Source organism: Electrophorus electricus, chromosome 3 (genome assembly GCF_013358815.1).
Source record: "Electrophorus electricus isolate fEleEle1 chromosome 3, fEleEle1.pri, whole genome shotgun sequence".
NCBI lineage: Eukaryota > Metazoa > Chordata > Actinopteri > Gymnotiformes > Gymnotidae > Electrophorus > Electrophorus electricus.
In genome coordinates this window covers 1,910,001-1,927,500 of record NC_049537.1, presented here as the reverse complement: position 1 = coordinate 1,927,500, position 17,500 = coordinate 1,910,001, and the positions used below count along the sequence as shown (strand labels likewise).

Below are 17,500 nucleotides of genomic sequence, written 5' to 3'. Positions count from 1 at the left end.
TATATTTTTAGAAACCTTGTTCTGCTGCCCCTGGAAAGAGCAATCAATTTCCACATCTGCCTTTCCAGGTAACACAGGGACTATCCGCACGGTCATTTCTGACCCCTTTTTGGTGTGATCCTCCTGTATTGTCGTACTCTTTTAAAGGTCTGCAAGATGACCTTTCTTCTTCTCTTCTCTGATTTTGTGCTAAAAAACAAATATGTTAAATTTCATTCCATTAAAAGTGTGTCACATTCTCCTGTTTTGAGAAACACCTCTGTACATATCAGAACTTTGAGCGTGGTTCAAAATGAGCTTTGTATGTTTGTTGTGAAGATGGAAATTCTGTTGTACATTCCATCTTCTTCTTATGGCTGTCTTTCTCTCTCTTTCCTTTCTCTCTCTCCCTCCCTCTCTCTTTCCTTTCTCTCTCTCCCTCCCTCTCTCTTTCTGTCTCTCTCTCTCTCTCGCTCTCTTGGGGGATAATGGCCCTTCAGATTCTCAGCGTCGGCACAATTATAAAGCTCTCTCTCTCATCTCGGGGAAGGCAGAATTGTCATCCCTGCTACAAATTGCCTCTACTTTTCCGCCAGATCTTCAGTCTGGTGCTAACACACTGTTTTCTCTCTGACTCTTCCTTCTCTTTCCTTCAGAAAAATCACTCCCCCCGCAATCAACAGTGCTTGGTGCACTTAGAGGTAAATATGGGTGGCCCAGAACATTAGCCTGCAATTAGTCAGACAACTGTCAGAATATGTGGCTTTAGTGCTGGTTTGGGTGCTTGGTATGGTGTGAGTGTGTGTGTGTGTGTGTGTGTGTGCGTGTGTGCATGCACACTGGACCTTCGTGTCTGTCCTTTTTCTGGAGACCCATCTGCCAGATTCCCTCTGCCTTTGTTTTTAAGTTGGGATCGAGAGCTATGTGACTACTGAGTGTGTGTGTGTATGTGTGTGTATGTATGAGTGTGTCTGTGTGAGTGTGTGTGTGTGTGTGAGTGTGTGTATGTGTGTGAGTGAGTGTGAGTGTGAGTGTATGTGTGTGTGTGAGTGTATGTGTGTGTGTGAGTGTATGTGTGTGTGTGTGTATGTGTGTGTGTGTGTGTGTATGTGTGTGTATGTGTGAGTGTGAGTTTGCGTGTGTGTGTGTGCGTAAGTGTGTTTGTGCGCATATGTGTGTTCAGCCCAGATAGTATTCTCTGCCTTCTCTCAACAACTCCACTATATGCTGCTGCTAACTTTTTCCCGAACACGCTGCATTGGTCTAAACTCTTTACCTCAGAATCCATTTCTTCCCCTGTCACACCTTTGTTACAGTGCATCAGGTGAGCACTGCTACCTCCCCGCCTGTTCCTTCTGAAAGCCTTTGTTCCACAGCCTTTCACAGACAGGGCAGGTAGACGCTATTAGATGCAAACGTCACTTTGCTCTGTTAAGGGAGAATCCAGCCATGGAGAGAGGTGTGCACGTAGAACAACAGTCAAGTTTTATACATATGCAATACGCAACAATCCTCTGTGTGTGTGTGTGTGTGTGTGTGTGTGTGTGTGTCTAGTTCCATCTGAGAGTGCTGGGGCAGGCAACCCAATGCAGAAAGAGAGAAAAAAAAGGTAGAGTGAGAGAGGGAGAGAAGGAGAGCAGAGCTGGATTCCTGCAGGACTCTCAGGAGCTCTGCAGCATCTAGGTCAGAGTCATTTTATCATTCAGCCAGTAGTTCCACAGCTCTGCGCTCAACCCTACTGAGACTGACTGCGTTTGGTACTTCAGAATGTGCTGAAGTTTCCTCTGAATAAAAAAAACATTCCAGTATCCCAGTATGAATCATTTTCTGCATTCATTTGTGTGTTGGATTTACTGAGCTTTTTACCTCCCTCTCTCTCTCTGTTCCGACTACTGCATGAAGATTTGGCTCCTGAAAGGACGAAAGGTTACACTTCCGTTGTTGACTTTTTTTTGAAAATTTGTTTTCATTAAATCTAACCTTGACGAAATTAGTTCCGTGGGGTCACAGGGGCCAAAGATGAACCTGTGGTTGAAACTCAACAAATTAGTCATTAATGACCTTCGTTCAGGGAGTTTTATTTAGTGAGATATTATACATATTGTCCATTGCCTCTCCCTCTCTCTCTCCCTCCCTCCCCCCCTCCCTCCCTCTCTCTCTCTCTCTCCCTCTAAGCCTTACAAACCCCCCCCTCCCCACCCTACACATGGTATTAATATTCTTTTCATCCCCTGAACTGATGGGCTGTGATCTATTCCACCAGGCATGGTCTCTGCCTCTTCCTTATTTCTCATCTTATCCCCTCCCTCCATTTAAAAAAAAAAAAAAAATCTTTTGTCTTTTGATTGACAACGAGGGTTCCTCCTGACCCACATTTGCATTCGTTCTGCGACCCACATAGGACCCGTGTAATGAATGCCTTGGCCAGACTTATCATGCTTCTACTCCGCTACCTTTCATCAACACGGAGGTAGAGAGGGAGGGATGGAGCCCTTTGGAGCGGCTGATAGACTTTGTGTCCCCGGGGCCGTCTGGGTCTCCAGGGAGCGGCATTCCCAGAAGCTCACCAACCCCCGGCGTGGCTGTAGACACTTTGAGGGTGGGGTCTGAGCCGGGTCATCGCATTGCTATTCATGGGAGTGAGATGACAGGGTGAGGAGAAGCCCTTCATGTCAGATGCAGCAAACTTCTGTTCTTCATCCATAAACTGGCCTGCTAATGCCTGCGAGGTGTGCGTTTGGTAGAGAGCTGTTGGTGGGTAATGGTTGTCTCACAGCTGCTCCGGTAAAGGCTGGTGGTTGCCGTGGAGTGCAGAGGGGGACGGCTTAAAATGAATTATCACTCTTTTTTTCACGTCAAAAAAACAATAATAATTTGTGGTAACTTTAAAATCCTGGCTGCGTGAGCTGGTAGCTGTGCGGTAATGGAATGTGATGCATTTTGATGTGTTTCATTTTATTCCTGGGAACGGCGAGATGTGAGTCAGTGTGTGTGACATGCACAAAGTATCCCAAATGGTGGAGACCCCTGGGAGATTCTTAGTCTAATGCTTCTCTCTCCCCCTCTCTCTACCACTATGAAACACTGTTCTGACTTTATATCATACAAAGGCTGTGTATCCCTGTGGAGATATTAATAGAGATCTAAATATGAACCAGATAACTTTACCAGAGGAATTTAGTGCACAGGACTACCTCAGCATTTGATGATGGATTTATTTTGGTGGTACAGTTTGTTTTTTGAACTTTTGCTAAACTTTTTTTAAGTGCACTTTTTTTAAAATGTTTTTAAAATTCCAGTAAAAAGACAGCGCTGAAAGGGTCACACATAAAGTGCAAAGCGTTGTAAGTGTGTTGAAGTACACTCATGTCTCTAATGTCAGTTTTGAGAGGTTGGATAAATGTGACATAATTGTGGTTCCTCAGGTTTTTGGTAAGAAAGAGTATGTTGTCTGTAGCCTTCAACAGATGAAGCGTTGCAGAAACACTGTTGTCAGGTTAAACTAATTTAGCTGCTCTAATTTTTAGCTGCTAGTTTAAAAGTGTCACAGAAAAGTCTTAGTGACTCTAGTTTGATTTCCTTTCTCCTGGAGTCTTGTGTCCCATTAATATCCACAGTGTGGATATTTACTGACAACCGAATCTCTGCTGGTGACTGAGTAGTATTAGCAGTGACTTTTTGTTGGGGTGGGATTGTTCTGAGAATTATTATCATTAGTCCTTAAAATATCTAAAACAGAGTAACTGCCACTCCTAGACTTTACCAAGTAATTAGGCTCTTGTGTTATGACGCTTTACTGTCTGTCCTCACTAGTGAATCCTGAAGCGCCTCCTGCATTTGAAGAGCATCAGGCCTTCCTCAGTGTGTATGTGCGTGCGTGCGTGCATGTGTTTGTGTGTGTGTGTGTGTGTGTGTATGTGTGTGTGTGTGTCTGTGTGTGTGCGCGTGTGTGTATGCCTGCGTGCGTGTGTGGGCGTGTGTGCTTGTGTGTGTGCATGTTTGTTTTTGTGTGTGTGTGTGCATGCGTGCTTGTGTGTGCGTGTGTGTGTGCATGCATGTTTGTTTTTATGTGTGCATGCGTGTGTTTGTGTGTGTGTGTGTGTGTGTGCGTGCATGTTTGTTTTTATGTGTGTGTGTGTGTGTGTGTGTGTGTGGAGTAGGGCTGGGCTGGGGGTCCCTCAGGCTTTTGTATCTGTGATGTTTTAATGAGAGCTGGAATCTTGAGTGCAGTATACTCAGAGCTACGGTGCATTTCCTTAAACTGCCAAGTAAGAGCCCCATTAATAATGCAGCTCATTAATGTGTGTAATTAATGGGGAGCAGTGTAACAGGGAGATTTGCTACTCTGGGATGATCCCCGTCGAGAGAGAGAGAAGAGACTGAGAGAGAAGTGAGAGTGAGAAGAGAGAGAAATGGAGGCTACATCGTGCCACAGGCTGCCAACTAATGCATTATTTATCTATCTGCAAGAGGAGAGAAACCTGACGGAAATGAAAACAGGGAGTGACTCCTACATAGGCCAAGTCACTGTCGGCATGCTCTGACAACAACATAGCCAATCAGGAATGCAGCAGTGTGCGTGTGTGCGCGTGCGTGTGTGTGTGTGCGTGTGTGTGTGCGTGCGTGTGCGCGTGTGTGTGTGTGTGCGTGCGTGTGCGTGCGTGTGTGGCTGGCCATTCAATAATAAATGTTGGAGACTGTGTTCCTTTGTGCCTTCGCAGTGTTGGTTTTCAAAGGTCAGTGTTTTGGCTGGCAAATCCAGGGAGCTTGTTGCCGGTGTGACAGCCCCTACCTCAGACTTTGGTGCAGAAGGCTAACCCCATCCACTCTGGCTCACCCACATGTTTGGGGGATCTGCAGAAGCACTTGTGTTTATTTAGTTGAGGTTTTAGAGTGCCATATGTAGACTTGAGCGGATTCAAGAAGTCTGAAGCGCATTTGGGGTTTATACTTAGGTGTGTGTGTGTGTGTGTGTGTGTGTGTGTGCATGTGTGCGTGTGTGTGCGCGTGCGCATGAGTGCGTGTGTGCGCGTGTGTGTGCTGGTGTGCATGGCTTAGATTGTTGTGCTGATATATAGATTTTTGGATGCGTTTGTTGCGTAGGCTAGGTCAGTGGTCAGAAAGCTTGGCTAAGGCTCAGAGGTCATGGGGTTTGACCCTAGCTGATGGCTTATACTTTGTACACTGGTGTTCATGGCGGACCGTCTCCATGGTCGACAGCAACATTTACATAAACAGACTGTGCTTTTCTTTTTTTTGTCCTGCGTAAAGTACAATCCACCGTCTCACAGTGTTCCCCCTCAAGTGCTCTGCTGCTCCAGATGTGCTGTAATTTACTGTGACTTGGCTAATCAGAGTAATTAAGGATTAATTACTGTTAATCACTTTTACATAAACTTGTTGGCAGCGAGAGAGAGCAACGCTGTATGAAATGCAGCACACAGATGGAAAGACTGGAAGGGAAGGATGAGGGAGAGTTGGCGAGAGAGAGGGAGAGAGAGGGGGAGAGAGAGAGCAGGAGAAAGAGGGGGAGAGAGAGAGAGAGAGAGCAGGAGAGAGGGAGAGAGAGGGGGAGAGAGAGTGCAGAAGAGAGAGGGGGAGAGGGAGAGAGAGAGAGCAGGAGAGAGAGGGAGAGAGAGCAGGAGAGAGAGGGGGAGAGGGAGAGATAGAGAGAGAGGGAGAGGGGGAGAGAGAGAGCAGGAGAGAGAGGGAGAGAGAGAGAGCAGGAGAGAGAGGGAGAGAGAGCAGGAGAGAGAGGGGGAGAGGGAGAGATAGAGAGAGAGGGAGAGGGGGAGAGAGAGAGCAGGAGAGAGAGTGGGAGAGGGAGAGATAGAGAGAGAGGGGGAGAGAGTTGGCGAGAAGTAGAGAGGGAGAGCAGGAGAAAGAGAGAGGGAGAAAGAGAGAGCGAGAGCAGGCCTGGAACCTCTCCCTCAGCTAAATTTCCCAGGAGCTCATCTCTTTCTTTTTTTCTGCTCATGTTATCTGTTACACCTCTTCTGCTGCTGTACTTCCATCACGTCTGCATATTATACGTTAACGAGCTGCTTATTACACCAAACACCTCATCTCCTCATCACTCTCCACACATACTCCACCTGTCTACACTGTCACACAATGCATGTTTGTTTGGTTTTGTTTGTATATAATTAGACTGTGTGCATGTGTGTGTGAGGGTGTATAGCATGCGCGTTCTAGCTTGGCTTGCCAGGAAAGGTGCTGGTTGTGTGAGTGAGAGTCAGTTCTGTGTGGTTTGGGTCCAGACAACCTCCTCTGCTTTGACCTGACCTGCACTGGCAGAGAGAATTACTGCAGCCTCCTCAACAGCGATCTGGCTCAGGTATTTGTGTAGCACCCTCGACTCAACCTGCTGACCCCTCACAAGTCCAGGCTACAGTGCATCCAGAAAGTATTCACAAGCGCTTCACTTTTTCCACATTTTGTTATGTTACAGCCTTATTTAATCCAAAATGGATTAAATTCATTTTTCCCTCAAAATTCTACACACAATATCCCATAATGACACAATAAAAAAAGGTTTGTTTGGAATTGTTGCAAATGTATTAAAAAAAAATATCAAAAAAAAAATCACAGCCTTTGCCATGACACTCAAAATTGAGCTCAGGTGCATCCTGTTTCCACTGATCATCTTTGTTTCGACAACTTGATTGGAGTCTACCTGTGGTAATTGGACTTGATTTGGAAAGGCACACACCTGTCTGTATAAGGTCCCATAGTTGACAGTACATGTTAGAGCACAAACCAAGCCATGAAGTCCAAGGAATTGTCTGCAGACCTCTGAGACAGCATTGTATCGAGGCACAGATCGCGTGAAGGGTACAGAAAAACTTCTGCAGCATTGAAGGTCTCAATGAGCACAGTGGCCGTAAATGGAAGAAGTTTGGAGCTACCAGGACTCTTTCTAGATCTGGCTGCCTAGCCGATCTGAGTGATCGGGGTAGAAGGGCCTTAGTCAGGGAGGTGACCAAGAACCCAAGGGTCACTCTGACAGAGCTCCAGCATTGCTCTGTGGAAAGAGGAGAACCTTCCAGAAGGACAACCATTTCTGTAGCACCCCCTGTATGGCCTGTATGGTAGAGTGGCTGGATGGAAGCCACTCCTCAGTAAAAGGCACAAGACAGCCCGCTTGGAGTTTGCCAAAAGGCACCTGAATGACTCTCAGATCATGAGAAACAAAATTCTCTGGTCTGATGAAACAAAGATTGAACTCTTTGGCCTGAATGCCAAGTGTCATGTCTGGAGGAAACCAGGCACCGCTCATCACCTGGCCAATACCATCGCTACAGTGAAGCATGGTGGTGACAGCATCATGCTGTGGGATTGTTTTTTGGCAGCAGGAACTGGGAGACTACTCAGGGTCCAGGGAAAGATGAATGCAGCAATGTACAGAGACATCCTTTAAGAAAACCTGCTCCAGAGCGCTCTAGAGCTCAGACTGGGGCAAAGGTTCATCTCCCAACAGGACAACGACCCTAAGCACACAGCTAAGATAACAAAGGAGTGGCTTCGGGACAACTCTGTGAATGTTCTTGAGTGGCCCAGGTAGAGCCCAGACTTGAACCCGATTGAACATCTCTGGAGGGATCTGAAAATGGCTGTGCCCCCACGCTCCCCATCCAACCTGATGGAGCTTGAGAGGATCTGCAAAGAGGAATGGGAGAGCCTACCCAAAAATAGGTGTGCCAAGCTTGTAGCATCACACTCAAAAAGACTTGAGGCTGTAATTGCTGCCAAAGGTGCTTCAACAAAGTCCTGAGCAAAGGCTATGAATACTTATGTACATGTGATTGTTTGTTTGTTTGTTTGTTTGTTTGTTTGTTTTTTAAAAATTAAAAAAAAAATTAATTTACAAAAATTCCAAAAAACGTTTTCTACTTTGTCATTATGGCGTATTGTGTGTGGAATTTTGAGGGGAAAACATTTTGGAATAAGGCTATAACGTGGAAAAAGTGAAGCGCTGTGAATACTTTCTGGATGCACTGTAGTCCACCTCAGTCCTGTCTTCCTGGGGTATGGTGGTATCACTGGACACCGCCTGCTGTGTGTCCCACTCTGGAGAGTGACATCCTCGCTGGCCACCTCTTCTGGCATAGCAGGCTGCCAGTGAGGACTGAGAGGACACGGGGCATCTTTTAATGACCTGAGCAACACAGCCACTTACCGCACAGGTGAAGGCAGTACATACTGACACTGGTGTCAGGGAGGGACAGGATTATTTCACATTACTGTCCACACCACTCGCTGTGTGTGTGTGTGTGTGTGTGTGTGTGTGTGTGTGTGTGTGTGTGTGTACGTGTATACACATTGTCCATGCACACCTGAAAACACAGCGTACTGGACCTGCCTGTGTCCTGATTGACTGTAACCATCCCATTACAACATATCAGGTTGGTCTTTGTCTAATATAATGTCTAATATACATACATACTTAAATACATTTTATGATCATGGGATTCATTACTTGGTGTTTTAAACCCAAATGTTCAGCACTCATGCATTTAAAAGATTTTGTGTGGGTGTGTGTGTGGGTGGGTGTGTGTGTGTGTGGGTGGGTGTGTGTGTGGGTGGGTGGGTGTGGGGGGGGTGTGGGTGGGTGTGTGCGTGTGTGTGTGTAGCCTCGCTTCACGTGTGAGCCTTCCAGACTTTTCAGCTGTACTGGTCCTACATGTGCAGCTCAGTCCTGTTTATCTGGAGCACATGGATCACTCGGATGCTCAGACCTGAGCAGCCTCCCTCTCCTCCTCCTGCACACTCCCCGCCACGTTCCTGGCCCCGGGCTCCATGTATTGTCCTTTCTGAAATGAGGAGCACCATTTTCTTAAGGATCGGCTTTTAGTCTGTGACCAGGCCGGGAGATCTGTATCCATCTGCCTCTCTCTCTATTACTATTCTTACTATTCTTGTTTCTCTCTCTTTCTCTCTCCCTCTCTCATTCTCACTTCCTCTCTCTCTCTCTCTCTCTCTCTCTCTCTTGCTCTCTCTCTCTCCCTCTGTGTCTGTCCTCTAGCCAGGGCTGTGTCATTACCATCTGCCCTGGGGCCCGACTGCACATTAATGATTGTAATTAGCATTATTAAAGCCAGCTCCTAAGGAGACAGGACAGATCAGGAGCCCTAAAGAAGAGATGCCTCCATGTCCTGGTCCACACACACCCACACACACGCCCACACACACGCCCACACACACCCACACGCACACACGCACGCACACCCACACACACGCACACCCACATGTTCATGCACGCACATACGCATGCACAAACGCACTCACGCACACACACACACACACACACCCACACGTATACACACACATACACACACACACACACACCCACGTGCACATGTGTACACACACACACCCACACATGCGCACACACACACATATACACACAAACACATACACACCCACATGCACATGTGCACACACACGCAGACACACACGTGCGTGCACGCACACACTCCCTCACTCACTCCTTCTGCTGACACTAATACTTATGCCATAATTAATTGTTTAATTTCTAATTTCCTTCAATTTTAATTGGCCAATGTGCTAATTTTTTATATAGCCCACTCCTTATAAATTAATCAATTAATAATCAAATATAGTGTATATCTCCGCTTTTGTAATGAATTGTATTGAACACCTGCTCCTTCTGTTCTGAGTCGTTTTTTATTCACTGCATAAATGGCGACAAAAATAATGCAATAATACAGTGACCACAATAATCACATCACTGTGTACAGTTTCATTTTAATCATTTGAATCTACCCTGTGTGCTCATTTGAAGCTTTTGGCAAAGCCGTGTTTTTGTGCAGTGAGTCTAGTCACTACCTCTCCGCGGGCTAAAGACTTGCGTATTCTAGCCTGTGTGTTTTTGTTACTGTTTCAACCATTTTGACCAGCCCTTGTCTGGCCTAAGGAGGCCCCACAGCCAGGTGTCAACCAGGGGTGGCCTGGATTTAACAGTTAGGAACCTGTCGTCCTCTTCGCGGGGTGCATTGCTTCACTCTTCCGTTCCGCTATGCCCGCGACTGTATAATGAATTATGGTGCCGGTGAATTAGCATGTAGCTGTCGCTTCGACTTTGGTGCCTGTGTTCTGACAGGACCACCGGCACTGGCGCTCGACCCTCCCTGATTCATCAACCACTGAAGTTGTGGTGGAGTGTGCCCACTGAATCAGCAATGCAAACAAACAGCATCCGAGCTGTCGGGGTAAAGCGAAGCCGACAGCTTCCATGCACACCGACCGGAAAAGGGTTAATGAATGCACGTGGGGCTGCGTCTCTGACCAGGCACTCCGCACCAGGCTGGCCTGGTTGTTATTTTTTTATTCAGACTAGGAAGAGATGCTTCACTTAATAACTCATTTTCAGGAGGAAAAAAAACATGTGTTGTCCTCTATGGAAACTGATGGCATGTGTTTGAGATGGAGAGAGGAAGGAGCCAGGGTTTTGTGTGTGCGTGTGTGCGTCTGTGCGTGTGTGTGTGTGTGTGTGTGTGTGTGTGTGTGTGTGTGTTTAGTCATCTGTTTTTGCTTTAGTTGTCTGTGGTATGTGCAAAATAGAATTTATTTGGAAGCACTTAAACAATTTCATTTTGTTTAGTATGAAATGTTATGTATGGTAGATTTAGAGTCCATTTGAAAATATGAACAAAGCGTTTCCATATAGCATAATGTTAAACATCTTATTTAGCAGTTCAGTTCAGATTTGAGTAGGCAATGTTTTTGTCTTCTATATGTGCATTTATTTGTATTCTGATGGGCTGTTCTGTGTTTTGTGTAAAGTATAAAGTGATTTGCAGTACGTGTAGCTCAAAACTCACTATACCACTGAAATGCAAAATGCAGCTGGTTGCCGTGTGTGTGTGTGTATGTGTGTGTGTGTGTGTGTGTGTGTGTGTGTGTGTGTGTGTGTGTTCGTCCATCCACGTGAGTCACTGGAGATGCAGGCTTGCCCACACATCTGCCTGAGAGTGACAGGACATCCCACACGTTCATTCATTAAACATCACCGTCTCCCCATCGACGCATTTCCATGACGACTCGCCATGCCAACTGTCCCTGTCAACACAAGCCAGGGAGATTCGGAGGGGATTACATGTTGTTACGACTCCTGACAGCACTAATCTGATAGGATAAGATCCACTGTTGAATGTGTTGTACTGGAGGTATGTGGAGCTGTTGTTGCAACGTCATTCACAACTAAACCCGTGCTGGATGCCTCCATCTAATCCAGATGTAACTTGTTATTGATATAATATTTTTTTCCATTGATATGACACATTTTGGAAAAACCAAACAAATGATCAAAAAGTAATACGATGATTATGATGTAGGGTTAGGGTTTTACAAATTATTAAAGGAAAACAAAGAATTAAAAACACACAAGAAAGCCAAGGCTGCTTCCTGCTTGCTAAGTAAAACCAACTTAGAAAAATAAATACAGCGATGTCCAGTTCCCGGCCTTTCAGAGGCTTTCTCCTGATCCTGCGTGAACAGCTCGCGTGCTAGTGGCACACACTTCGTGCACTTGTTCAATTAAGGCAAGCAGGGAAAAAAAGATAGTTGTAGTGATAGTGGCCGTCGTTTATGGTGCCTTAATTAATATTTCAGGATCTCGGGGAGACTGGCCATGAGGCTGGCGGTCATGTTGGATGTTTAGTTAATGGAAGCAGCAGAGTGCGGCAGGAGTTGCACATTCAGCGATACAGAGGATACACACGGAGTTTGGAGAAGGGGCATTTTTGGACAGTAGTCATTTCAGAAAAGGTGCAGGAATCCTGCACGAGTCTACCACTCATCGGGTGCCTCTGAAAACATGGTAGATTCCTGAGCCGTTTCTTGGAAATTAAATGACTAGCCCCCGATAAACGAGCAGACGGTGAAAAAAACTCCATCGTGTGCTAAGCCCATGGTCCTGGGTTTTTATTAAATATTGATTTGATTTGTTAAAGGCCAGATGCTTGGAAGGTGAACAAATGTCACAGACTCCCTTTTGCTTTCCGTTGGCTCCTTTCAAATTCTGCACAATGGGAGAGTTTTGGATTTAACACCCAATAGCATTTTTGCTCTTTTGGATAGCGTCTTTACAGACAGTAAATGAACTAAGAGCGATAATAATTACAGCATTAACAATAGAGAAACGCTACACTAGCACCTGATGTTTGATGTATAAGCAAGTAGGGCTCCCTTGCCTAAACTCCTGCTCGGAGAGATTATCTCTAGTCTTTAGAGTTAGAGAGGAAAGCTGCAGGATATTGACAAAAACATCATACTGCAATTGCTTTGCCTTGTGTCACAATTGTAATATGCCTTGTAATATATTAAAAATACATGGGTGAACCCTCATTATGACACAGTTCAAACCTGGCTTGCATTATTCATGGTGTTATGTTTTTGTGTCATAGAGTGCCTTGGTTCCTCTGAGGTTGAGCAGGACATCATGGCCCCCCAACAAAAATGTGATTTGTTACAGCACTAATTTACATATTGCAATGCTCTGCTGCATTAGTTTTGCCAATAGAGGCCAATATCATGATAATAGTTAAGAAGTGATATATCGTGTTTGCCCTAGCACAAATTTTTTCATTGGTTCTATGTAGTTTTTCACACTCGTTTGGTATTGTATTCTTTGGGAGTCTTGGTCTTCTTGAATTTGCTTTTCCGAAGCACAGTATTACACCAACCTTATCAGCATCACAGAGCAAAGCTGCATTTTAAAAAAAATCAACAACCCCAAACAACAACAACAGCAACAAACTTAAACATTAATTGTGTGCTCAGCTCTGGTCTCACGGCATCAGGCCAGCTGTAGGATGTTGGTACCAGTGCCTTAGCAGGACCGGAGAAGCAATGAAATCAACTCCTTGTCGACTTCCACCACGTTGCTCTGTTGGAAAGAGAGTGAGAGCATGGATCCAAGGCTGGAAAACATTAGGAGGAATGAATTAGCCTGCCATTACAGAGTAAAGTGGCCCTCGCTGAGTCGTGTAATTATGACCTTCAGATAAGCTGGTTTTATGAAAGCAAAACACCCCCCCAACCCGTTTCTTTCTCTCTCTCTCTTTCTCTCTCTCTCTCTCTCTCTCTCTCTCTCTCACTCTCTCTTTCTTTCACTCATTTGCCCTTAATTGTATTTATTTAAGATTATCCTTTCTGTGGCTTTAATTATGTGCTTTAGGTTAAGAGAGCGATAAATAAATCATCATTTGTCTTGGTTAGACATGGTTGGTATGTCACGTGTACAGTCATACAGCATATGGTCCTCTGCCTGGTTTCTGAAGTTGTTTCAGCAGTGCAGCATTGGAAGTCATTGCTGGACTCTCCAAGACCTTTTTAGCATAGAAAAAGTAACCTAATCTTTGATCTCCATAATCTTAGTATATCTGCATCAACACATGCAAATAGAACACCTGTCTCAATATAGTACAGAGCTGCTCCTGTGATCTCTCCTACAGTATAAAATGTTTTGATCACAGAGTAATGACCGATAGATTTAAACATTTCACTCCATGGCCTGGATGAATGTGAGTCCACACGATCAGCTGAATCACCCACTCTTCTAGTCCATTAGCAGCTGGAGTGGTCCAGGAGCGATGTCAGCAGAGCCCAGTGTGATGCTCTGGTCCTGCTCCTACTCACACTACTGCTGGACCCACGCTCTCTGACACGGTTGGACCAGCACAGACCGGGCTGCTCACAGAACCCTGTACGCTGGCTGGCCCAGACACACAAGGCCATGTGGAGCTCTGTTTAAAAATCTGCGATTTCCGTTCAGTCTCCTGGCCAGATCTCTGCACTCTGGGTTTCAGTCTAAGAGGACAGAACTCTCGTAAATCCAGGCAGGGTTTTTTATTATGGCAGGAACATAGCTGCATGTGACCTCATAAATTATGTCCATCTTTAAGATGATTCACGTCATCATACATCTGTGGCAGTCGAGTCTCAGAATTTTTCCTTTGGCCATGCCCGGTATTTTGTTTTATTTAATTATTTTAATGAGTGTGTTGGATTGCACTTTTTGTTTTTCTTTGTTTATGTTATTTTTTTAAATATTATTTTTTAAAAGAGCGATAGGGAATGTGATTCCAGCCAAGCAAAATTAACACGCACGAACGCAGTGGAGACTTGGCAGACAATGATTGAATATTGAATTGGTGCGTGAAGGGGGGGTGGGTGGTGCTCTGTTCTATTTTTGCCTGACAGTCTAGACGTTTTATAGTGTTGGGAAGAATCCTGTTGGCCTTGAGTTTCTACTGAAGTCTGACCTGCCGTTGCAGCATCCTGATCTTCCTGATGGTCTGATCTGATGTGGAGTAGGAGAGATTAGATCTCACTCTAGATCAGATCTCTTTAGATCAGACCTCTGACTTTAGATCAGTTCTCTCTCTTTAGATTAGATCTCTGACTTTAGATCAGATCTCTCTTTAGATCAGATCTCTCTCTCTATATATCAGATCTCTGACTTTAGATCAGATCTCTCTCTAGATCAGACCTCTTTAGATCAGATCTCTGACTTTAGCTCAGATCTCTTTTTAGATCAGATCTCTCTTTAGATCAGATCTCTCTCTAGATCAGACCTCTTTAGATCAGATCTCTCTTTAGATCAGATCTCTCTCTCTAGATCGGATCTCTCTTTCTAGATCAGATCTTTCTCTCTAGATCAGTTCTCTCTCTCTCTCTAGAGCTCTCTAGAAGCGTTCACACTGATTGCTTCTTTTGGAGTCTGTTTTGAGATTTCTGTAACCACTGAGCGGATGGGGAGTGGCTGTTCTTTGGGAGGTTTTCCATTGCTTTCATGAAGTGGTCTTTTAGCTAATTGGCAGCTCTAGTGCATTTTTATGCTTACATTTAGAAACATGTTGCTGCTTTTTTGTTATTGGTTCCCTCTTTGTTCCTGCGGTTTCTTACATTTTGGAGCTGGTAGGAAGAGTGAGCCTTGCTTTCACACTCACTGGACCGTGGTATTTATGAGGTGCTAACCACGAGAACACCGTTTCCTGCTGAGCCGCCGTGTCTGTGTGTTCTGACACAGACTTCAGGAAGATAGCAGAAGGGTCCGCTAGCCAAGGAGGAACTTGTGGCCTTTGCGTTGTGACGGTTGAGGAGTTGACTTCAACTTTTATTTCCCCTCTTTATGTAGCTTAAACTATAGCTTGTGTCACAAAAAAATATGTCCTCCACCCCAGATTGTTTCCTGTCCCCTTTACCGTGTCAGGTTGGGGTGGAGTTTGGTTTCTCTTTTAACAAGACATGTTCTCCACTCTTGTGTCCCATGTGATTCAGCAGTACGGCGTGGTTCAGTCTATCCCACGCTGGGTTCGGGGCTTGACCTCTGACCTCTCCCACTCGCCAGCAGTCTCAGTATTTGCATGAAGGCATTTATAAGCCAGGGTGGAGTGGGGTGGGGGCTCCCCCTGGACCCCCCTGCAGCGGGACTCGTTCTCTTCAGGCTGGACCCATGGCGTGGCTTGTGGACGCCCAAGCTGCAGCCCGGGGTTAATGCACCGAGAGTTTTCTTTGTCAGACAATGGGGTGCATAATCCGTATTAATGCTCGAGACGCCGGGCAACTCTGGAGCCATATCTTGCTCTAGTGTCAAGACTTGTGAGGAAATGATTGTCAACCTTTGATATGGGATAGATTGATTTGAAAGGGGGATTAGGGCTGAGTTTGCTAATTAAAATGGATGCAGATACTATATTTAGATGAAATTAGCGAAAAAATGTGTGTATTTGTGTGTGTGGCTGTGGCTGTCCATCACCCGTCAGTGTATACAGTGCATCAAAGAAAGAGGAAGCGTGATGAGAGCCCTCTAGTGGTGGAGGGCAAAACTGCAGGGAGGCTCCCCGTTCCAGATTTACAGCCGTAGAGAACTCAATGAAAAGTTCATGAAACACACAAATTATCATAAAACTTGGCAAACTCCACTGTGGCTGTGGCCATTTTTCATTCTCCTTTCATTAGATGTGGATGGATTCGTTGTGACTGTGTGATACCAGAGGTACTGCTCAGGTCTGTCCTGAGCGCTTCTGCTTTTGGGCTCGTCGAGCCTTTCAAGTGACCGTCCACCTCCTCTTGATTCCTTTCAGTGCTGAGTATCCGTGGCGCCCAGGAGGAGGAGCCTCCAGATGCCCAGCTCATGCGATTGGACAACATGTTACTGGCGGAGGGCGTGTCTGGACCCGAGAAAGGGGGCGGGTCTGCGGCAGCTGCAGCAGCAGCAGCTGCGTCGGGTGGAGCCGGAGCGGATAACTCAGCCGAACACTCCGACTACAGAGCCAAGCTTGCCCAGATCCGTCAAATCTACCACACTGAGCTAGAGAAATACGAACAGGTGAGCACACCTGTGCACCTGCTCGTCCAGGACACGCTCAGTACCAAAGGGATTGATCTCTTACATGCAGTTTTTAAATAAGAGGAACAAACCTTTATTTTACACATTCAAATAAAAGCACACATGCATCAACAGTTGTTTTAAACGTCAAAGCTTTTTGTCAGGTTTTATCATGTACAAAGTACAAGTTCTCTATCAGTGCAGGCAGAAACAATTCATAACTGTCTCTCTGTAATGGTGCAGCAGAACACCTCAAAAACTGTGTCTCTCTAAAAGCAGAATGCTAGAACTGCTCAGGTGTCTAACACATCTAAAGAGATCAAAAGAGATCGATAACTGTCTCAGTCTTCACCAGAGCTGAAGAATTGCTGTATAACTGTCTCAATCTCTACTGGGGCTATAGAATATCTTCATATCTGTCTTATTCTCTATTGGGGCTGTACAATAGCTTTATAACTATCTCACTATCCACTGGGGCTTTAGAATAGCTTCATAACTGTCTCACTCTCCACTGGGGCTTTAGAATAGCTTCATAACTGTCTCACTCTCCAATGGGGCTGTAGGATGGCTTAATAACTGTCTCATGCTCTACCAATGCTGTAGAGTAGCTCATTTATTTTACATCGGTATATTGATTCATTATATTGTCTTATTCTCCATCAGAGTTGTGAAACCATTTCATACATAGCTTTCTCCTGCTAACTGGAGCGGAGGAGTTCTGTAACTGTCTTAACACTGCTGTGGAAGGCCAGCAAGATGTCACACTCTGGGGTGGTGAGATTCTGTCTCACACGGCAAAAATACAGTACCTGAGCTGTCTCATTCTCTAGCTGCACCGGGTCTGTCTCACTCTCCATCATTACAGTGGTAGAACTACACAGTGATGAACGGGACAGTCAGGGCAGAGCTGATGAGCTGAAGTGCATGTTGGGAAGGATCCAGGTGTCCTTTCTGCATCTGCTCACAGAAAGGCATTCATATCTGTCACACATGAGGACAGCATACTTTCTTGATGAACACACACACACACACACACACACACACACACACACACACACATACACGTGCTTGCATGTAGAATAAATTCATACACACACACACACACACACACACACACGTACATCAACTTTGCAGGCAACCATTCTCCACCATTGTCCTTCATCT

At 45.5% G+C, this 17,500-nt stretch overlaps 1 protein-coding gene across 3 annotated transcripts in view; it reads left to right on the top strand.

The window, feature by feature from the left end:
* Positions 1–17,500, top strand: part of pbx1b (pre-B-cell leukemia homeobox 1b) — a 63,712-nt gene that overhangs the window by 31,788 nt on the left and 14,424 nt on the right. For all 3 annotated transcript variants that reach the window (XM_027030143.2, XM_027030142.2, XM_027030144.2), the window contains exon 3: positions 16,092–16,336. In XM_027030143.2, the coding sequence (XP_026885944.1) occupies positions 16,092–16,336 (245 nt within the window). The remainder of the gene's footprint in view (positions 1–16,091; positions 16,337–17,500) is intronic.